The sequence below is a fragment of the Notamacropus eugenii genome, chromosome 5 (genome assembly GCF_028372415.1).
Source record: "Notamacropus eugenii isolate mMacEug1 chromosome 5, mMacEug1.pri_v2, whole genome shotgun sequence".
NCBI classification, from domain to species: Eukaryota; Metazoa; Chordata; class Mammalia; order Diprotodontia; family Macropodidae; genus Notamacropus; species Notamacropus eugenii.
Window position 1 is genome coordinate 126,330,902 of NC_092876.1, and position 23,075 is coordinate 126,353,976.

At 41.5% G+C, this 23,075-nt stretch overlaps 1 protein-coding gene across 2 annotated transcripts in view; it reads right to left on the reverse strand.

Annotated features, from left to right (window-relative positions):
- Positions 1-23,075, reverse strand: part of MYO7A (myosin VIIA) — a 182,542-nt gene that overhangs the window by 4,709 nt on the left and 154,758 nt on the right. For both annotated transcript variants that reach the window (XM_072610771.1, XM_072610770.1), the window contains 11 exons: positions 22,647-22,771; positions 21,767-21,924; positions 19,873-20,026; positions 18,786-18,941; positions 17,524-17,629; positions 15,460-15,573; positions 12,385-12,472; positions 9,338-9,444; positions 5,960-6,145; positions 4,763-4,879; positions 601-684 (listed from right to left, as the gene is read on the reverse strand). In XM_072610771.1, coding sequence (XP_072466872.1) covers positions 601-684; positions 4,763-4,879; positions 5,960-6,145; positions 9,338-9,444; positions 12,385-12,472; positions 15,460-15,573; positions 17,524-17,629; positions 18,786-18,941; positions 19,873-20,026; positions 21,767-21,924; positions 22,647-22,771 — 1,395 coding nt within the window. The remainder of the gene's footprint in view (positions 1-600; positions 685-4,762; positions 4,880-5,959; positions 6,146-9,337; positions 9,445-12,384; positions 12,473-15,459; positions 15,574-17,523; positions 17,630-18,785; positions 18,942-19,872; positions 20,027-21,766; positions 21,925-22,646; positions 22,772-23,075) is intronic.

Sequence of the window (23,075 nt, forward strand, 5' to 3'; positions counted from 1 at the left end):
GGATTGGATTAGGTGACCTCTGCTGTCCCTCCAACTCTACACCTAGAATTCTGTGTACAAATCCAATAATCCTATGATTGGTCCCATGTTGTATCCCCCAACTGGATTATAAATTCCATGAGACAAGGGACTATAATATGATAACTCATCTTTATATCCCCACTGCCCATTCTATGGCTTTGTACATAATAGATGGTAAGGAATATTTGTTGAGGTGAGTTAAATGAGGCCAGTCTCCACCCATGCTTCCTATCCTAGCCCCCATCTGGAAGCAGAATTTTTGCAGGGAGCCTGGTAACAGACACAGTCTTAGACCTATAGAATATTAGACTTGGAAGGTTCCTTCAAAAGCATCTAATCCCACCCAACAAGAGGAGGCCCAGAGAAGGGAAGGGACTTGTCCAGGGGTATGTGGCCAACAAGGGAGGAGGCCAGGACTAGCACCCAGGTCTTCTGCCTCCTGTGGCAGTCAGCACGGTCTCTAGCTCAGCCTGGTGCCCCCCTGGGAACATTCTTTTGTGACAAAATGATCGCGAACATTACCCCCTGTATCCAACCTCCCTTCAGCCTTTATTTCTGCTTCCTTGATATTCCTCTCACCTTGGTTCGGGGATCAATGAGGCTGACTCCATATTTGTTGATAGCGATTAAGAGAATCTCTGGGAAGTTTGGCTCTGTTGTTTGCTGGCAGAGAGAAGATACAAAGCAGTCAGATTCCCAATTCTTGTGAAGGAAGCCAACACCAGGGAAGCCAAGGAAAAGGAAATTATTGAGAGGCAAAAATATAGCCAATTCACTATCCATGGAAGAAGAGCATAGCCACTCTCTTCTGGATCCAGGGCTTTGCATCAATTCAAGACACATTTCTTCCTTTTCTCCACTTATGCACAATTAGAAAATCATTCAAGGCCCAGCTTGGTTCATGCTGCCTCCAGGAAACCAGCCTAGCCAGGAGCAGCCTCGTCTCAACTTTCTTCTCTCTGAGCTCAGTTCAATCTGATTGCTTGATTACCATATCAGTCTAAATATAAGCACACTCCCCACCCACATATGCAATGAATTCTCTTTGAAAGGTTTTATATATATATATATATATATATATATATATATATATATATATATATATATATATATATATATATATATATATATATATATATACACACACACACACACACACACGGAGACAGAGAGAGAAGAGGGAGAGGAGGGGTTATAGCAGGAAAAAAAATTCTGTAATTTCACTAATGTGATGTGGGAAAATTGGAACACTAACACATTGTTGGTTGAGTTGTGAACTGATCCAGCTGTTCTGGAGAGCAATGTAGACCTATGCCCAAGGGATTAGAAAACTAAACCCTTTGATCCAGCAATACCCCTACTAGGTCTAAATCCTAAAGAGATAACAAAAAAGGAAAAAGAACCCACATGAGCAGTTGTTTTTATGATAGCAAAGAATTTGAAATTGAGGAGATGCCCATCAATTGGCAAATGGCTAAATAAGTTGTGGCATATGAATGTAATGGAATACTATTATGTTGTAAGAAATGATCAGCAGGCAGATATCAGAAAAACCTGGAAAGACTTATGTGAACTGACGCTGAGTGAAGTGAGCCAGGAGAGCATTGTTCACAGAAACAGTCACACTGTGCGATGACCCAGTATGACTTAGCTCTTCTCAGCCATATCACCATCCAAGACAATTCCAAAAGAGTCATGATGGAAAATGCTATCCACATCCAGAGAAAGAACTGGTGGAGTCTGAATGCAGATCAAAGCATGCTATTTTCCACCTTTTTTGTGGTTTTTCCCTTTTGTTCTGATACTTGTTTTCACAAAATGACTAATGTGGAAATACGTCTATATGATTGTATATGTATAACCTATATCTAACAGCTTGCTGTCTTGGGGAGGGGGAAGGGGAGGAAGAGAAGGAGAAAAATTTGGAACTCACAATTTTACAAAATGAATGTTGAAAATGGGAAAAAAATAAAATACTATTTACACACACACACACACACACACACACACACACACACACAAGATTGCCTGTGTGACACTAGGCGAGTCACTTAACAATGCCCTGGATAACTCTGTAAGACTATAAGTTATAGAGTAGGTGATGACCTGTGTTGGAAGAGGTTGTTTTCTTGCCTGGAGTTCCCTTTGCCAATGAAATAAAAGACAGAATTTTTTAAAACATGAAAAAATGTTTTAAAATATATAGCAGGATTAAGAAAGCACCAAAACCAAAGGTAGGTGGGCTGCCCGCAAAGCTCCCTCCTGTACCTAATAAACACTTTATTCACATGGAGAAACAGGAGGCTCTGGGCTGCTTCCCCCCCACCCTAAATTAAAATGAACTGTAATCTTAACAGGCCAGAACTGAAGGGTTACCTATGTAGTTGTGGTTGTTCAGTTACATCTTTCTCTTTGTGACATCATTTGGAGTTTTCTGGACAAAGATACTAAAGTGTTTTACCATTTCCTTCTCCAGCTCATTTTACAGATGAGAGGAAACTGAGGCAAATGGAGTTAAGTGACTTGCCCAGGGTCACACAGCTTGGAAGGGTCTAAGGTCACATTTGAACTCGGATCTTCCTAATTCTAAGACCAGTGCTCTAGGCTGCTCCACCTAGTAGTCACTTTCAAATCTTCCATCTACATATAGTCAGAGCACTGATTTGTTAGAGCAAAGATGAAAATTACAACACAATAGGAGACTAGAAATGAGAGCATATGGCATGCAATTAAAACATGACCTTATTTAAATAAGCTCCAGCCAGTAGCAGGTGACAACTCAGTGAAGAAAGCTCAGACACCAGAAGCTCATGTCATCTCTTGGGTTCTAATTCGTGCCAACTTTTCCCAGCTGCCTGTAGACATGCCTGCATCTCCCCTATCCTTAAAATACCTTCTTCATTTGACTCTAGCATTCCTAAAAAGGCTATACCCAGCTCAAATCTGGCCTCAGATACATACTGGCTATGTGACCACTGAACTGCTGCTTGCCTCAGTTTCCTCATCTGTAAAATGGAGATAATAATAGCACGTCCTTCCCAGGGTTGTTGTGAGGATCAAATGAGGTAACATCTGTGAAGAGCCTAGCCTGTTACCTGGCATAAGGTAGACCCTACGTAAATTCTTACTCCCTTCCCCTTCTCCCTGCTCCTTTCCTAAGCCAAACTCCCATAAAAAATTACCTACACACCTGGCCTCTACTTCTCTCTCCCCAGTCATTTCTCAGCAACTTACTTTGGACTTCTGACCTCATCACTCCACTGAAATTATTCTCTCTAGGGTTACTTTCAAGTTCTTTGCTAAATCCAACAATCTTTTCTCAGACCTCTTCCTTCTTGATCTCTCTGTAGCATCTGACATGGTTGACCTTCATTTCTCCCCAGCCTCAACTACTATCTAGACCAGGTGTGGGGAACCTGGGGCCTTCTAGGTCCTCAGGTGTGGCTTTTTAACTGGGTCCAAGTTTTACAGAACAAATCCTTTTATTAAGAGGGTTTGTTCTGTGAAGTTTGGGTTCAGTCAAAGGGCCACACTTGAGGACCTAGAGGGCCATATGTGACCTAGAGGCTGCAGGTTTCCTACCAAGCCATGGAAGCCTCCTCATCCTGGAAGTCTACTCTACAACTGCACTTCTCACACTGGACATATACTCCACCCCATGACTCCTTCCTCTGCTTGGCTGGTTCCCCCCAAAACCTTCATTTTAAGGAAAGCACTCAGGACAACCATGTCTTCATTCTTGGCCAGGCTCCCCCTCTGACTCTCTGGACTTCCTCTACCATGCCCCCTGGCAGGCGTCTCATTCCAAACCCTCCTTCACTTTTCAGCTTTAGAATGTAAGCTCCTTGAGGCAGGGACTATATTTCTTTCTCCCTGCACTTTGTATCTCCAAAGCTAACCTGGCACAAAGTAAGGACTTCATAAAGCCTTGCTGGTCTTATTTTATCTGATCAACTCTCTACTCCTCCTAGATACACTTTTCTCCTTGGGATTGTATGATACTATCCTCTCTCCTGGTTCTCTTCCTTCCCCTCCGAAGTAAACTCCTTCCAGCTCCTTTTACTGGTTTTTCATGCATGTCTGACCCCATGATGGCCTGTGCCTTCCAATGCTCCACCCTGGCCATTTTTTCATCTCTCTCTATATCCTCATCAATTCCAAGAGTTCAGTTTTCATCTTTTATGCAGATGACTCCCAGATTTCTATATCCAGTCCCAACTGCCTGCCTCCTCGATGTGTAACAGGAATCTCAAATTCAGCATGTCTAAAATGAGCTCATTTTATCTCTTAAACTCAAGACTCCTTTAATTTTTTTCTATTTCTGCTGAAGACACCTCCACTCATTTAAGCATCCAGGATTCCAGCCTCGGAGACATCTTTGACTCTTGTGCCTGTTTCAATCGCCTCCCCCTCCTTTTCTAATTGGTTGTGAAATCTTCTTCATTATCCACAACATGTGTCGTTACTTCTCTTCTCTTTGCTCACATGGTCACAATCTCTTTCTCATCTCTCTCTACCACAAGGCATGCTCTGGGATGGAAACCGCTCATTATGTTTCATTTAGGTTCATCTACCCTTGAGTGTCATTTCTATTTATATTCCTGTTGTCATGTGTATTACTGTCTTTAACCCTTTCTCTTGGGCCCCCCAATCTCCATTGCCTCTTGACTCCTTCTAAACAAGACCCACTCCCTTCTACTCCCAAGCCCTTGAAAGATCAGTTAAGGCACAAAGTTCATACCTTTACTTCGAAGAAAGCTGACCCAAATGTTGGCCACTTAAATATTAGCTTCAGAAAAGCCAGCTTTGCTTCCTCTTTGCTCTTCCCCGCATGCTTGTTGAAATAGGCCACAATGGACTATGGGAAGAATTATAGATTATATCAGTGGGGAGGGCAGCAGTGGCATGATCATTTATAATGTCACATCTCAGAGTGGGAAGGCACTTAAACTCCTGTCATCCAAAAGATTAGCTGTCCTTCTGTTATGTGTAATTGGCAGATGGAATAGACTTTTTTATTTATGACATGATCCAAGTCATTGATAAAAATGTTGCCTAGCGCAGGGCCAAGGACATATCCCTGGAACACTCCCTTAGAGACCTTGTTGACCAAAAAGTGAACATATTTTTTGGATCTAAAGGCCAATTAGTTCTAAATCCACTCAACTGTACTATGATCTAACACATATTTCTATATCTTGAAAATCACAAAATATCAGAGATACAATCTCCATAAAGAGATAATGATCAATTTCATTAGATGCCTTGTTGAAATCCAAGTAGAGTATGTCTATGGTATTCCCTTAATCTTCCATCATACATCAATACTTTGGACCTATGATTTCATGGGTATGGGTATTTCCTTAATTGATATAGCGATCATAATCCTTCCATGTCTTAACAGACAATCTTCATGAGTTGCTATACCTAAAAAATGTATCACCTAGTGGTCAAAATTCTGGCCCAGAACCCATCATTGTGTCTTGCACACAGTGGGCTCTTAATAAATGTATACTGAACCAAACTGAATGAATAAGGTCAGTCTAGTGACCTTGTAAAAAAAAAAATGAGGTTAGTTGAAATGAGCTGGTCTTATTGAACCACCTTAATGAATATTGGCTCTTAGTTATTACAATTTTCCTATCTAATTGTTCATAAACCATCCTTTTAATAATACATTCTAGATTTTGCCTGAAATTGGAATCAAGCTCACAAGCCATAAGTTTGAAGAATCTCCCTCCTTCTCCTATTTGAAAATTAGAAAAACTTATTTGCTCTTTCCTTTATGCCAACAATCTTGAACCCCATTCAACAACCTCCTCCCAACCTCAGCTAATCAACATATATGGATTACCTAGTATGTGTAAGACGCTGTAGGCTGCTAGAAGATGCGGCTGAGGGGTAAGGTTCCATCATCCCTAGAGATGGTTCTGCTTACCCTTTTCCAGTCGTCTGGAGAGATCTGCCGAATAAGGTCCTGTGGCACTAGCTCACGCAGCATCTTGGGAATGCTTGGGAAATAGGATTTGTCATCTTCAAACTTGACCCTGTAGATCAGGGCTCCCAACTGAAGGACTTCTTCCCGGGTAGACTTATGGTAACCACGAAGGTATTTGGGCAATTCCTTCAAGAGACAGTAGTATGAAGACAAGGAAAAAGCTGGCTCCTTCCTTCAAGAACTTTCAATGACTCCCTAATCTCAGGCATTCAAGTCTCTCCATGATGTCATTCAATGCTAAATTTTTTTCTTAAAATTATGATTTTTGTCTTTATATAATAGTCATTTCAACCTTTCCCCTACACTATTTAAACCCTGCCATGCAATTAATAGTAAAAATCAGTCAAAGAAGTCCAATACAGTAATCGCATCTGACAATATAGACAATATTCTAATCCTAGCAATTCTCCCCTCTCATTTCCCACCTGGCACAAAGGGTCCCTCACTGGTTTTTCAAACACTCAGTCTGACTTCCTCCTAGAGATGACTTCATTTACCATGTTGTAGTCATGTATATGTTGTTCTCTTGGTTCTGCTTACTTCCTTCTACATCATTGATATAAATCTTCCCATGATTCTTTAAAGTCATCATAATCATCATCTATTACCGTGCAATAATATTCTGTTACCTCCAAATGCTAGAGAATTTTGTGAGTTTTTTTTTTAGCCATTTCTCAAATGATGGGAAATGACTTTGTTTCCAGTCTTTTGCAATCACAAAAAAAAATACTGTTATGAGTATTTGATCTATATGGAGTTTACGTATATGATTTTGGTCTCCTACGAGGTAGAAAGTAAACAGTAGAATCTCTGACAATGGAGTCACTTTGCTTGCATAATTCCAAACTAACTTCTAGAATGACTGGACTGGCTTACAGTTTCATCAACAGGGAATTACTGTGCCTGTCTTCCCATATCCTATCAACATTGTTCCCATTTTTGTACATTTTTGACAATTTGTAGCATGCTGTTTTCATTTGTACTTCTCTTACTTTTAGTTATTTGGAGCATGTTTTCATCAGGTCATTTATATAGTTTGCAATTCTTCTTCTGAAAACTGCTGAGGTAGCATGATGTGAGAGTAAGCTGAATCTGGAGTCAGGAAGATCTGGGTTCAAGTCCTACTTACTACCTCTGATACATATTGTCTATATGTGGTCCTGAGAAAGTAATTTAACCTGTCACTGCGCTAGAAAACTTGCTAAGACCATAAGTAGCAGAAAATTTGCCAGTCTGTCCTGGTAAAGGAATTCCTTAGGGGATGCTCCCTATAAAATGGAATCATAGGTTCGGTTTTAAAGATATACCTGTTCAAACTGTTAATAGCCTTTGACTATCCAAGTGTGGTGGCACACACAATTCCAGCTACTGGGGAAGGTGTAGCTGCTGGATCTCTTGAGCTTTGGAGTTCTGAGCTACAGTGGGTTAAATTGACCGGGTATCTACTCTAACTTCATCATTAGCACAATGGTCCCTGAGAGCAGGGTTTACACTCCACCCCCCCATTCCTGATTACTTCCCCTCCCTCCATAGTCATGTCTTCCTAGTACTCATGTAAACTTTTTGCCCTGCCCTCCCTAACTTGGTAAGCTCCTGGTTTAAGAAGGCAGGGTTGCTGTAAGGATTGAAGGAAAGGGTCATTCACAGGGAAAGGGAAGGTGGTAACTTCTGGGGCCTGAATGTTTCTATAGGTTCCAGCTCTCCCAAAGGATTCCGCCACCAAAAAGGAGGGGGAGCCTAGCCCATGTGTTGGAAATGGAGCAGTTATAGCTTCCATGTTAATCAGAGTGGGACAAGGATAGTGAGCAGCTCCTGTACTTCCAACCTGAATGAAATAGGAAACTGAGTCTTAAAAAAAAACATTAGAGCATATTTGTTGGATGCTGTTTTTTATGTCAGTTTCCTCTGTATCTTAGATTTTCATCAATGGTATTTGATGTAAATATTTTCCTTAATCTACTGCTTCTCTTCAATTTTCATTGATTTTATTTGTGCAGAAGTTTTTTTAATTCTATGTAGTCAAAATTCCCTATTTTCTCTTTTATCACTCTTCTAGTTAAGATTCTTTTTCAAGACATATTTGTGAAATGTATTGATCTCAGACTCTTCTGATGTTTTATGATATGTCTAATGTGGGAATTTGTTTTGCTCAACTATATATGTAGGTGTATATATATTATATATAATGGGTTTTGCTTTTCTTGCATTCTCAATGGGTCATTGAGGGGAAGATGGAAGGGAGAGGATTCAAAACTGAAAATAAAATAAAACTGAATTAAATAACAAAATAAGATTATGTCTCCTAAAATTGTTTTTATGGTGGGACATTTTATCTTTAGGTTATGTTTCCATTCCGAGATTATTATGAAAAATATTTGGAGCTAAAACTAATTTCTGCCAGGCTGCTTTCCATTCTTTTTTCCAACAGTTCTTATAGAAAAGTGAGTTACCAGTCATTTATGTTACTGGGTTTATCAAACAATGGGACACATTTAAATTTCAATTGCTTCTGTTTCTTGCTTATCTAGTCTGATCTACTATTTTTCTGTTTTTTAGCCAGTACTAAATAGTTTTGATAACTAATGCTTCATTATGTCATTTGAAGTCTTCTCCCTTCCCTTGTGCTTTTTCTCATTATTTTTCTTGACATTCTAGGCTTTTTGTTCTTCCAGATGAATTTAGTCATTATTTTGTCTAGCTCTACATATTGATCCCTTGGTTTTGACTAGTAATTAAATTTGATTAGTATTCACCAAATTTGTAAGTTAATTTTGATATTATTGTCATTTTTAGTATATTAGCACAACCCAACCATGAGCAATGAATATCTTTCAAATTATTTGTCTTTTATTATTTTTGTAAAGAAAATCTTATAGTTATATTTAATAAACCTTGTGTTTTGTTGTGGTAGATACCATTTGGACAGTACTGCAGTTGTCCCTCATTCTACCTCTTGGAGGCTCAGGTTCTTTATCTGTAAAATGGGCCCAACAATCCATATCCAATGATAGTGTTCTGCATCTAGAAGGGAAGGCTCACTGGAGGAAGTGGGGGTGGGGGAGTTAGGTGGAGGGGAAGAGGTGTGTGTGGGGGGTGGCCTTACAGACCAGTTTTCATATCAATTGATTAATAAATGTTTATTAAATGCCTACTATATGCTAAGTGCTGGATTCCTTTCTGGAAAGCAAAAGCCTCCTTAGAGGTGTGATCACTGAGCAGCCCTTAGGTGCCAGAATTTCTCTAAAGTTAGGAAGAAAGAGAAGCTGCTCCTATCTTTCCACAGCATTGATCAATCCAAGGAGAATGCCCCATGGTCACCTGATAATAATGGAAAATAGAGTCTGCCATTGGGTCCTTCCCAGGAATCGTATTGGTCCATAGCTTCTTCATGAAGAACACTTGGTAGGTAAGAGAAGGCACAATCCCTGCAAAGACAGGCCTGTTGTCAGCTTGGGCGACCATAGAAATGAAACCTATGAGTTTTGAGGGCCATTGAACACTGTCAGCCTTGACTTCTACTGTTGTCCACCATCAACCAATTCATCAGTCAGTCAATCAATCAATAAGCATTTATTAAGCATCCCTTTATGTTCCTGGTAGTGCTGGAGCACCAGAGATACAAATACAGGGAATGAAACAATCTCTCCCTTCAAGAGGATTGTGTTCTAATGGAAGAGACAACAAGTACCTGTATAAATATGTACAGCATATGTATAAAGTGAGTAAACATAAATATATGGAAAATAATCAAATATGAAGTAGATTGGGAGGCAGGGCACTAGCTTTGGGGAGAACATGGAAAGACTTGATACAGAAGATGGTGCTTGAGCTGCATCTTAAAGGAAGAGAGAGACTCTATGAGGTAGAGGTAAGGATGGAATGTATTCCAGGAATGGTGGATGGATAGACTGGAGTGGAGGAAGACTTGGGGAAATTAGGAAGTTATTACAATAATCTGGGGGGAGATGGGGCCTGGAATACCTTCTCTTGCCCTCTCCCCTCTACCTGGTGAGTTCTTCCACATTTATCTTTTAAATCCTATTCAAAAGCCTCATCTTCCAGAAAGCCTTCCCTGATTTGCCCAACTGCTAAGAATTCATCCCTTTAGAACCTCATGCACTTTTTAATCATCTCTCTAATGCATATATCAGGTAACACTGAAATGTTACACTTACCTGTTTATGTTTTATTCCCTACTAGACTGTGAGCCACATCAGGTCAGGGACTGTGTCTTTTGCATATATGTGTATATATACATATGTGTGTATATATACACATGTGTATGTGTGTGTATGTATATATATATAATATATATATGGAAAATCTCTGAAAAGTTATTTAAAATTGTTGAAATGGTTCTGCACCTTATACCAGAGACTTTAGTGAAGAGACTCCAGGATAGGACTCTAAGCAGAACAGGCATGTGTTAGGAGATAGAAGTGGCAGAAAGTCTAGGCGTCCGAGGAGTTGGGCTCAAATCCAGATCTGCCCCAATTTTATATGTGACCACAAGTGACTTCCCTACTCTGGAGCTCAGTCTTATCATCTGTAAAAATGGTTGGGGGTGGGGCAGACACAGATGAATGATAGATCATAAAATCATAAGATTTGGAGCTAATCATTTCCCCTCACTTTACAGAAAAGGAATCTACAGCATAAAGAATTTCTTTATGGTCCCTTTCAATTCTCACACTCTTCAATTTGAGGAGAAGGTCACAGTTCAAGGTCATTGCCTGTGTGACTCTGGACAAGTAAGGCACAATCTCTCTGTGTTCTAGGCAACTCCCTAAGGCTATAAACTGTGGAGAAGCTTAATTAATAGAAGTTTCTTTGCCTGAGAGTTATCTATACCAATAAGATCACCTGTCCTAACTTATCCCTAACTCTAAGTGCATGTACATATGCATGTGTGTGCATACACATACATACATACATACATACATATACACACATAATTCCCTAAGACTATAAATTGCAAAGAAGAGGCCAGCTTATATTAGTAGAAGGAGATTTCTTAACTGGGAGTTGTTTCCCAGGCAATACATATATAATTATATGTAATGAAGTAATATAATAATTATATTTTATTATATATAGAATGTAGTTGTCTCCTAAGTAGTAGATATATAATTATACATTACACATATATTATAATTATATATAATTTAATTAATACAATAATTTTATATGTTCTATATTGAACATAGTTGTCTCCTTGGCAATACATACATAATATTATACATAATGTAATGTATATTAATTGTATTTTATATGTAGCCACACATATAGTATATACTTGTATACATGTATAGATATATATGTGTGTGTATGTGTGCATGTCTGTCTGTCTGTATATCTGCCAGATTGGACAATGATCTGGGGCCAGAATTGAATAAGAAGAAGGCAGCAGGATAAATTACTTTTGGGAAATTTTACATTTGTAAAAATGTAGATTTGTATAAATCATTATCAATGGAAGACTTTTGGTGGTGAAACAATTAGGTTTTGTGTAAGGGAGTAATTGATAGCAACCGTAATAAATGCAGAATCTAAATTGCCAGTGATCCAAAGAGGAACGGAAAGAAACATGGTTCTAAATAGAGGGAACACATTGCCACTGAAGTCTTGTGTGCAAGAAATGATGTACAAATCTATGATGCAGGAAATGGAAGCTCAGAAGGGAAGGTGGGCCAGTCATGTGGTGAGAGCAAAGGGATAATTTTTGCAAAGGCTAGCCCTGAGGGTCACCCTGGCGCCCAGTACCCTAGGAAAAGACCTTCAACACATTTTTCTGCCTATGGGGCAGTTATGGGAAGACTGGGATGGATGGAATGAGAAGGCATGGATGCATGGTGATCTCTATCCATGGAAGGATGCCCATAACAATGAGGTCACAGTATAGGCATATCATAGGGAATCACCGAAGGTTCTTAGTTCAATTCAAAACACATTTAATTTTTTAAAAAAGCTTACTAAGTGCAGAATTCCCTAGGAGATACCAAGATTAAGTAAGACAAGGTCTTGGCCCCCATTGAAGGATAGCAAATTAAAGAATCAGGGAAGGGCCCAGGAGAGATCGATTTATCTAGCCTCCTCAACACCAGTGTCAGGAAGGTGACTGTTTAAGGACTCTAGGACAAGTAGTTGTGGGTTACTTTTAGGAAGATCTTATAAGGCATAAAGCCACCAGATTCCCTAGGTTGACCATTGTAGGTGTTTAGCCCTTGACAGTCAAGTTCTTAGAATATGTCACCTTGGGCAAGCCAAGGTCCCTTCTCTGGACCTCAGTTGCCTTCTCTGGTGATGAGAAAGTTGGATCAGAGCCTTTAAGGTCCCTCAGTTCTAAAACATTCTCAGATTGTTACCATCTTTCATAGGTCTTGCTTTTTTTATCCAGTCTGTCAAGTGTCGGACGAAGTCAAAGAAGAAATCACCCTCAGGGACACTGATGACCTGGAGAAAAACATCTCTGTTTAGGGCAAAGGGACTGTTTTCAACTTCTTGCTGCTGTCCAAGTTCAAACCCAAATTACCTCTTTTTTTTTTTTTAAAGACAATTCCAAACTTTGTTTAAAACTAAATTTTAAATTTAAAGTTACTAAACAAATCACAATGAAAAAATAAAAAAGAGAACAGTGTAGCAAGCCTTTTACCTGGGATATTGCAATTATCTTCTCTCTCCCCCTCCATGTCCCTACCACATATGTCCCCAGAATAACACTCTAGTTCCCAGCTCTGATCATATCACTCCTCTGCTCAAAAGTCCCCCTCCCCCAGCAGCTCCCCAATACCTAAAGGAGGAAGTCCAAATTCTTTAGCTTGGGATCCAAGGCTTTCTACAATCTGGCACCCACCATCCTTTCCAGCTTTATGTCCCACTCATTAATCCTCTTGGTATACCCTGAACTTTCAACAAAGTGGCCTCCTTACCACCCCCAAAACTATCCTTGCCTTTCTTGCCTCCATGCCTTTGCTCACAACATTGCCTGGAGTCTCTTCTCTTCCAAGGTCTATTCATTTAATTTCTAACTGTCCTACAAATCCCAGTTTCCCAGATTAAGGCTTCCGTCATTCCTCCTACTATACATACTTAGATGTATATAAATGTAGGCATTAAATGGAGAGAAGTTAGTTAGCTTATAAACTATTGTTAAGTTGAAAGTAGCAACGTTGAGGTTTAAACTCTGGGACACCAAAAGCTGTTGGGGTTTCGTGATGTGTTGTGGTGGAACCATCTCAAAGAATTCAGAGTCAGACCACCTCTAATCCAACTATAGGCATTTTGAGATCGATGCCTCTCATCAAGTGGGCTAAGTTCCAAGAGGAACCAGCAACTTCAGACAAAGCAAGAGGGGTTTTTATAGGATAAAGGCACAATAACTAATTACAGACATCTACAGAGAATATAAGAATATGATTAATATTAAAAAGACAGGAGGAGTTTGCTAGAGGACCCTTCTATGGCTCAGTGGTTAAACATTCTGGCCATGCTGCCCTCCAGTTGGCTAGCTATTGTGGTCATCTCTGGTTAAGACAGATAGTCAGGTATTGTGGTCCTGTCTTGGGCTAGACGGGTGATGTGATTGTGATTGAACAAAAGAACGCACCTGTTCAAATATGGGGAATGGGTGTGGGTGCAATAGCTAGGTAGAGACAGTGACTGGCTTCCCATCACATGGATGCACCTGCTGTTTCTATGGGAATTCAGAGTTCAGCCACACATCTGTTGCTTTAGTGAGCGGTGAGGCATATATGAAGATGTTAGGACATTGGTCGGGGGAAGGGCTAGGTAGGTACAATGGACCTGTAATGGAGTTAGATTACTGGGGCTGGGGGCAGCTCTATTAGGATCCCATCAGCAATGTTCTGTAGAGAGAGCAACAGGGTACATAGTTCTCAAAGAACTATGTACATGTTTGAATATACATATGTATGCATACCACATGTACATATATAGTCATTGCAATATAGGTCTGCATGTACGTGTACATGTGTGCCCACATAAAAGGACTGTACATATAGATAACATATATGATGGAAGCTATTTATAAGCAGAAACCATTTGGCCTACAGAGATTGATTCCATGAGTCAAATGTCACTTCTCCTTTCAATGGTTTATAACGTCAATAAAATGTTTTGCTGACTTGTACCAAAACTTTCGAGCCCTGGGTCTTTTTACCCTAAAATATGATTCTGTGCAATATTGTACATATTTGTGCTTATATACATATAATATCCAATGTACATAGACTATGTAAGTCCAAGCAAAGTCCCAGAATGGACAGATTACTTTGGGCTGGGGCAGAATTTGGTGGTGCTGGGGTAGGAGCTTATGGAAGGCTACTCCCCATCTCTCAGTCTCACGCTTCCCTTTCTCAGGCCTTCTCCTATGCCTAGAATGAATCCTTCCCCCTTCCCCAGCCTTCTCCCCCAATTAGAATAGTAGAAAGTAGGCCCCTGGAGGGCAGGGATGGCTTCATTGCCTCTGTATCCCCAGCATAATATCTAGCACACAGCAGGCACTTAAATGTTGAACTGGAATTTCTTCCTTCCTTCCAGGCCCAGCTTAGGTAGCTCCTCTTCCATGAAGCCTTCCCTGATCATCCCTAAGTAGAAGCAACCCTTCCTTTATGGGATCTCTCACAACCTTTGCATAGGCACTCTTGTACTTACTGATTGATTTTAATTTTATTAATTTTGTCCCCCATCTTTAAGATCCTTCTTTGCATCCCCCCCATCACCAAGACCAGTGATCTGCACATGGTTAATAGATGGTTCTTAGATTCAATTTTCTGTGACAACTTAAGCTGAACCTTGAAGGGTGGGGTTGGAATTCCAACAGATGGTAGAAAGGTAGAGTGGGAGGTACAGACATTCTAGACATAGAGAATATAAGCAAAGGTAGAGAGATGAAAAAGTCTGGGCGTGGATAGTCTACACAAAGCAAACAGCTGGTCTTGCTAGGAAGATTTTGTACATATATACTCACTGCCCATATAGATCTATGTGTATGTATGTGTATGTACATACGTATACATACACATATACAAGGATTGTACATATACGTCCATCTATGATGCAAGCTTTTTAGGAGGATCTTTCTCCTTGGAGTATATATTTGCTCAGTATTGGCATTGCTGTCAGAGGGTAGAAGCAGTTTAGAGATTGTCCAGATATGATTCTGAACTGTTTTCCAGAATGAGTGGACCAAATCACAGCTCCACCAACAATGTATTAGTGTTTCTATCTTCCCACAGTCAGGTCAGGGATATATAAGAGATAGAAAGAGCTCTAGTTTTTCTCCCTAATTGAATTATCAGCTATTCCACCAGTTTGAAATCTCTCACCCCCTTCTCCCACCTTCCCACCAATACTTAATCTAATATATTCCACAGCTCCAAGCTACCCTTACTGACTGATTGATTGAGTGACTGACTCACCTTGTCAGAAATTTTAACGAAGAGACTGAATCCATCTGAGGCCTTCAGAAGTAGCCTGGTAGAGATGCTCTGACAGAAGTCCTTGGCCTTGGTGCTGGATTCTACCTCGAAGGCCTGTGTGGAGGGAAAAAAGTGGATGTTCTCAGAACTCTCTTTCAACAGGGTTCACTCAATCCCCAGCTCTTTCCTCCTGGAAACCTGCACCCCATTACCACTTCTTCAGGGAAGTGTAGCCCTCTCGTATCTTCCTACTTATTTTTGCCACATTTGTTGTAAGAAGGTTGGGGAATGTTTTCTTCCTTTATACTTCAGACAATTCTGCCCTGTTTGCTTTGGCCTAGGAGGTCTCTCCTAGCTGTGGTCTAACTGCTCTCCTCCTCACAACCACCATTGTCCTCTTTCTGTCCTCTCTCACCTCCATGTCTTTGTCCAAAGGCCCACCTCCATGCCATCTCCACCTCTTTATCTCCTTCAAGACCCAAATCAGGTGCCCTCTCTTCGTGGAGACTCCCCTGATTTCCCAAGGCTAAAGTGCAGGTAATGAAGTATAGTAAAAAGACAACTGAGCTGGAGTTCATTAATCAGAAAACCTGGGATTCAAATCCCAGCTCTCCTATCATCTGCGTGACCTTGAACTTTTCCTCTCTTAGCCTCAGTTTCCTCTTCTGTAACATGAGGATCATAGCTCTAGAGCTGGAAGGTACTTCAGAGGCCAATGAGTTCAACTCCCTCATTTTATAGATGATGAACCTGAGGCCTAGTGGGTTAAGGGACTCATCCAAAGTCACAAAGGCAGTCAGACGTAGGACTTCTTCCAGGTCCTCTGAGTCTTGACTCTTTCCACTACATAATTCTGGATTATATAAGCTCTAAGTTTCCTCAACTCTAAAAATCTAAATCCTCCCAAAACCTTTTGAGCCTCCATGGTTGGCCTTCCCTAGGCATTTTAGCATTCTTTACCCCGTATAATGCTCATTTGTGCAACTGGCCAGTTCCCTCTATTAGAACAGAAGCTCCTTGAGGGCAGGGGTCATGCCATTTGTCTTTTTTGTTTCCCTAGTGCTGAGCACAAGGCCTTGACTGCAGTCGAGATTTAATAAATACTTGTTTTTCAGTATGCCAGTCAGTCATTAAGATTCTGTCTTGCCCCATGAGGCCACAGCACGAGTTCATGATGTAAGAGTTACCTGACAGGCTTAATAGGGTACTGGAATGAGCAAAAGACCGAAAGGATAATTAGAGAATTATCTAAGGATAATTAGAGTTTTTCCAGTGTAGAATGGGCTTCCATGAGAAGTAGTGAGTTGCTTGCACTGGAGGTATTTAAGCAAAGGCTGGTTGGCTATTTGACAGGGATGCTACAGAAGAGGTTCCTGCTTAGGTAGGGGTTCACCTAGATGCCCTCTGAGGTCCCTTCTAACTCTTCCATGGCCCTGTGTTCTTTGAGGAGCTGACTTCTAAGCAGTTAACTTGTGGTTGACTTGGCCAACACATTAATAGTAAGAAGGGGGGTGGGTGTTGTCAGGAATGCCAGCCATGGGACTTGGAAGTGACTAGAGTGAGGAATATAACCTTAATGAAGTAGCATTGAGAGAGTGATTGATAAGGAAGTCTACCTGGCCTTGAAGGCTGTGGCCACAGAGGAAAGAGTGATAAGGAAAAGGCAGGGAATCTATTCACATAGTTCCTGAAAAAAAACAGAATTAGTAGAATTCCTAGTATGATTCCCACAAAGCTAGAGAACAAAGAGTATGGTCATTTAAAAGCTGGCTATAGAATCTAATCAAGTAATGGCGAGAAGAATGGGTTTGGAGTCAAAAGAATTGGATCCAAATCCTGATGACCTAATACTACCTGTGTAACCTTAAGCAAGTCACTTCCCTTCTTTTCCCTCCTTTGTAAAAAAGAAAAAGCTGGACAGGGTGATATTTAAGGTCCCTTACAGTTCTAAGTCCCATGACAGTCATCCTGGAGTTTCTTTGTCCTGCTGTCTCCCATGGTCTAACATGAGTTAAGCCCTGGTCTAACCCTAGACGGAGAATGAATAAGCCACACCTAGCTTACCTCATCAGTGTCATCAGGAAAGTAGACTTTGTGGAAAATCTGGGTGGTTTTGTGCTGAATGGCCTCCACCTCCACCAAATGGGGAGGATACTTCCGAGAGCCGTTCCTGAAAGGCAAAGTACTTCATTCATTGTACAGGCTGAGTAAAGAAGACCCAGGGGCCTGCATCCAGTACTACAGTCCATCAGAACTACAGAGATGCCCAAGATGCTCAGGAAGCCCCTTGATTCTTTACTATTTCTTCATTCCTCACAACATTATATTAATGCAAATACAGTCCTAGCCCCATGAAGGTTACCGTCTAGCAGGGGAGATGTGAAACACATCAACAAGAAGAAGCGCTTACTAAGCACTAACTGTGTACCGGGCACTGTGCTAAACATTGTGCTAAAACCCCAACATGATGCCTGCCTTCAAGAAGCTCACATTCTAATGGGGAAGACAATATGGAAACATCTAGGTATTATTGGCGGAATAGTGGATAGGGTGTTGGACCTGGTGTCAGAAAGACTTCAAATTGGACCTCCAACACTCACTAACTGTGTGATCTGTTTGCCTCAGTTTCCTCATCTGGAAAATGAGCTGGAGAAGGAAATGGTGAACCACTCCAGTATCTTTGCCAAGAAAACCCCAAACGGTATTATGAAGATTTGGGGACACCATCAAAATGACTACATAACAAAAAATATGTGCATGTTCATATCCATATATATGTGTGTGTATATTTGTGCATGAAGATATACACACACACACACACACACACACACACACACACACACACACACACATATATATATATACACATAACCATTTGTTAAGCACTCATCATAGGCCAGCAACTGTACTAAGTGCTGGAGATACTAAAACGTAAGAGAACGCCTGCCCTCAAAAGGCTTACCTTCTACTAGGGAAAAGACAGTGCATAAGGGGGAGGAGGAGAGAGTGAAAGGTGATGTGACAAGGTCCAGAGGTGACCAAGGAGTGTCAGGGAGGCTTGAATCCTGACAAGGTAAGGCAGAAGCTCATCTATCAGAGCCCTAAGTCCCAGGGGTGTATGTGGGAAATAGGAAGGAAAAGACATTGTTACTACTTAAATAAAATCCATGAAATGGGGTGGATCTATTATCTAAGGATGCTTCCAGTTCTAAACTCTATTATCCTATGATCCTTCTGAAATTCCCACATACCTCTGAGATTCCATGATCTAATGCTCCTATGTCTGTCCCTTGTATTCCCACTGCATTTGCCCCAGCCGCCCTTACCTGAGAGCCTTCTGGAGCCTCTGCATGCAGTCCGTGGACAGCTGGCAGTGCTTCCGGGATTGGAGGAACCTTTGCACGTGGGGGAGCAGGATGTTGCTTGGTGGGAAGAGGCCTGTGCACAGCCAGAGCAGCTCCCAGCCTCGCTCCTCACTGTACCTGGGCACCAGGGACATGCCAGCTAAGTCACATGTCACAGCAGCTCCTGCTATGCCCCATCATGGTGGAAATAGGAGGGTGGGATCAGCTCTAGCCCTAGCCTGATAACATGACAACATGCTTAGGGAAGGAGGGAACTGTCATCATGGTGAGTTATATTCTAGTTGAGGCAGTTATGAAACAGGGGAAGGAATGTGCTAATAAATGTTTAACAACTGACTCTCTAGAAAAAAAAAAGTAGGCCCAAACACTATTTAAAATTTAATCTGCATTATTAACATTTTCTCCATCACTTTCTTAAGCCTAGAACAATCAACAAAACAATAAATCTAGCCCTGGTTTCTGAAGCGTAAATAAATGCTCACACTGAAAATTTAACAATCATCTCTCCAAAGGTCAGCAGCTAGGGATGACTCCAGCCCATTCATGAACAGGGAAAAGAGCATTGGTCTGGCTATTAGAATACTTGGATTCTAACCCTAATTGCTGTTGTCATCCATCTACTGTGTGACCTTGGGCAATCTGCTTTATTTCTCTGTGCCTAGTAAATAAGAGGACTGATAAGATTCCTTCGAGATCTGATATTCTGTGAATGTTTAGGTTACTGGTATATTTCAATTCACTGAAAATGTTAGTAATCCATAGATAGGATCAGGGCCAACTTCACAAACAGGCTGGGCAGGCAGACTCCCATGGGGTGTGATTGTGATAGTGCCTGCCTTCAACACACCTATGGTCTCCTAGGCACTGCCATAGTAGCCACTGAATAAATGTTGAAAAAATCTACTTTTTTTAATGGAAGAGGTAGTATCTGATCTGAGTCATGAGAGATGGGTAGAAATTTGGCATGTGGAGACAGATAACTGTCTTGGCTCCTATCATCTGCTAGCTTCCCTGCCTAACAACTGGGTCCATCCTACTAGCTACGTACCTGATATGGTTGTCGGTGAGCTGCTTAAGTATCTGTACATAGATCTCATCCTTCAGGGGTTCAGCCTTCAGTGCTCCTTCGAAGATCTGATCTGTAAGCTCATTGACAGAGCGGGTCCTCTTGGAGGGGTAATCACCCATGTACTTGAGCATGGGTACACCACCTGTCAAGGAAACGCTAACCAAGGGCCAACTAAGAACTACCCAGGGACCATAGGGAAGGGATTTCTAACAGAGGCTTAGAGACTGGATGTTCAATTAGAGGCCACTAAGTTAGAAAGAAAACTCAGGAGGGTGAGTAGAGCTGGTAAGAGTCTAGACTTGGAGTCAGGAGTTACTGAAGTTCTCTGGGCCTCAGTTTCCTCATTTATAGAATGAAGGGTTCTGACTACATGCCCTCCTTCCTGGCTCTAAATTCTATGATCCTATGAATTGTGTTTGAATCCTGGCTTAGTCAGTAACCTACATTTGACCTTGGGTAAGTCATGTCCTTTCTCTGGCCCTCAGTTTCATCATCCTTAAAATGGACATCTGCCAAACTGACTGAGTTATCATGAGGGTAATAATAATGGGAGCTTCAAATGACAAGACCTTGAGGCTTGAAAGTGACTTAGATATATTATCTCATTAGATGCTATTTTGAAGATTATGAAACTGAGGTTCAAAGAGTTTAAAGTGAATTTCCTGTGATCACATAGAAAGTAAGTGTGAGAGGTAGGATTTGAATCCAGGCCTTCCGGAGGCTGGATTTGAACCTCAGTCTTTCCTGACTTCCAAGTCCAACACTCTTTACTCTCTACCACATTGCCTTCCTCATCATATGGTGTTAAAAGAATGCAGTCCTGTTTCATTATTATATTGAGACTTGTTCTCTCTTTCCCTTTTCAGTGATTCTACATGGCCTTACTATTTTCATTTGGGTAGTCTGATGCTTTTCATGTGTGCCCATTTTTCTTTTCTTCAAGAACAATGACCAAAGATTAACTCTAAAAATGAAGGTCATCCTAAGATTGTAAGCTCCCTGAGGGCAGACCTAGCATGCTACATCAGAGACTTCATAGAGTTATGAATGTTTGTTAAATCGGTGAAGTTAATCATGGGCATAGGTGCCCAAACTCCATCTCTTACACTCTGCCTACATTCTCCCTGTGCATTTTTATTTTCAATCTCTTGATTGTCTTGGGTGTCTGTCTTCTTGGGTCTTTTCTTTCACTCTTCTCTCTTTTTTCCCTCTCTTCTTCCTCTTTCCTACTTTTCTCCTTTCCACTCTTCTCTCTTCAACCCACATGTGATGAACTTGAGTCTCTGAACTGGGTGTTGAAATCAGGCCTGGGTAGAGAGAAGCCTTTCATATGATTCTTGGGCAGAATAGATAAAAGATTCTGCCATGGAAGAGGAGGAAATGTGACCTCACTCCTCCCTTGGTAATTCATAAAATATCAGAGCTGGAAGAGACCTTAGCAATTAGTCATTTCACTCCACCTTTCATTTTACAAATGAGGAAAACTGAAGACCATGGCAGGAAAAAAATTTGCCTAGGTCAAATGATCATGTTAGTGGCAGCCTTGAGGCTTGAACTTTGGTGCTCTGACTCCCAGTCCAGAGTTCTTTCCACTATCCCATCCTGCTGGGTGAACTCAGTCTATCACAGACCTAACACTGATTTGCCCTATAGATCAGGTAGTAGTTTTTAGACTATGTTGAGCTTAGTCATGAGACACAGAACTTTCCCCTCTAACTTGTCCTGAGCCTAGACAGTTCCGTTCCTCCCTCTTCCCCCATTTCAGAATGTCTTTGTGATGCCCCAGTCCCTCCCCGTACTCCCTCCCTGCTAGGGCTCAGGGACAGCTGCTCCCATGCCTCAGCACCCCCACATTTCCCCTGGGGCAGGATATCAATGAAAGCCATGCAGGCCTCCTGGGACAGTTCCTCATTGCCCAGAATCTTCTTCAAGAGGGCCTGCTTCAGGGGTTCTCTTGTGTGGCTCCATAGCTTGTCCTTGCCTCGGGCCTTGGAGATCATGACTCGGCTTAGAGTGTGCTTAGGTGGGGGCCTAGGAGGGTGTCAAACACAGGAGACAAGGGGCAGTTATAACCAAGGCCACTGTTCTTTATCCCTCTGAGGCTGAGCAGAACTGGTGAAGGGGGCAGAGTGGGGAGGGCAGGGCAGAGGGAGCATGGGGGAAATCTGCAAAGGTCTCTTAGATGCTTTCTCTTCTCTCCCTGTCTAGTACCTCCAGAAGCCACTAAGCTGAACGGTTCTCAGATATTTTCTATGCTGGACAAAAGATAAATCACTTAACTTCCAGATGCCTGAGACATTTGGACTAGGATTTCTCGGTCAGGTCTCAGGGCTTCTGATCTCTGAAAGCAAAGGGAGTCCCTGCCCTGGGAGCTTCCTACAATGAGTACCACACAGATCATTCTGGTAATAACGAGAAGAACCAACATTTACAGAGAGTTTTGAGGTTTTCAAAGCAGTTTACATTCCTTATTTCCTTTGATCCTCACATCTACACCAGAAAACAGGAGCTATTATTATCTACCCCCATTTTACAGATGAGACAGAATTTAAACCCAGCTTCTCCTGAATCCAGGTCTTCTGACCCCATATTTCCCATCCAACCCATCCCACCATCCCTGTGTACATATGTGGCATCTTTAAAGGGTACCCATATTGCTGACCCAGGAGGTGTTGGAAAACTAGGGTCTGGGATCATAATCCTAGTGAGGGGAAAGGTCTATGGCTGCTAGGCTTGGGATTAGGGACCAGTACCTGAAGTAATCATAAGAGAACTCCTCCAGTGTATAGGGCTTCACTCGGACTTCAGGTTCTGTCATATGCAACTGGGAAAGGCGGATGATGTCTTGTCTCTGGTCTGGGGTCATTGTGATTAAAGCCTAAGGAACCAAGAGCCTCCAGTTAATTTTATCCAGGGCACAAAGGCCTGAAGGGACTGTGACCTGCCTTGGCAGAGGGAGCACCATCTTAGAGGAAATCACCTGGCTACCAAGTCCTAGACAAGGAAACAAGGCCCTGAGCCAGGCACTGCAGAGGGAGGGAAGGGAAAGCAAAGGAACAAAGAACCATTTCTACCTCCAAGGGAATTCCTAGTCTAGTAGGGGAGGTCTAGAAGTAGAATGTAAGCTTCTTTAGAGAAAGGACTTCCTCATCTTTGTATATGTATCACCACAGCCTAGCACA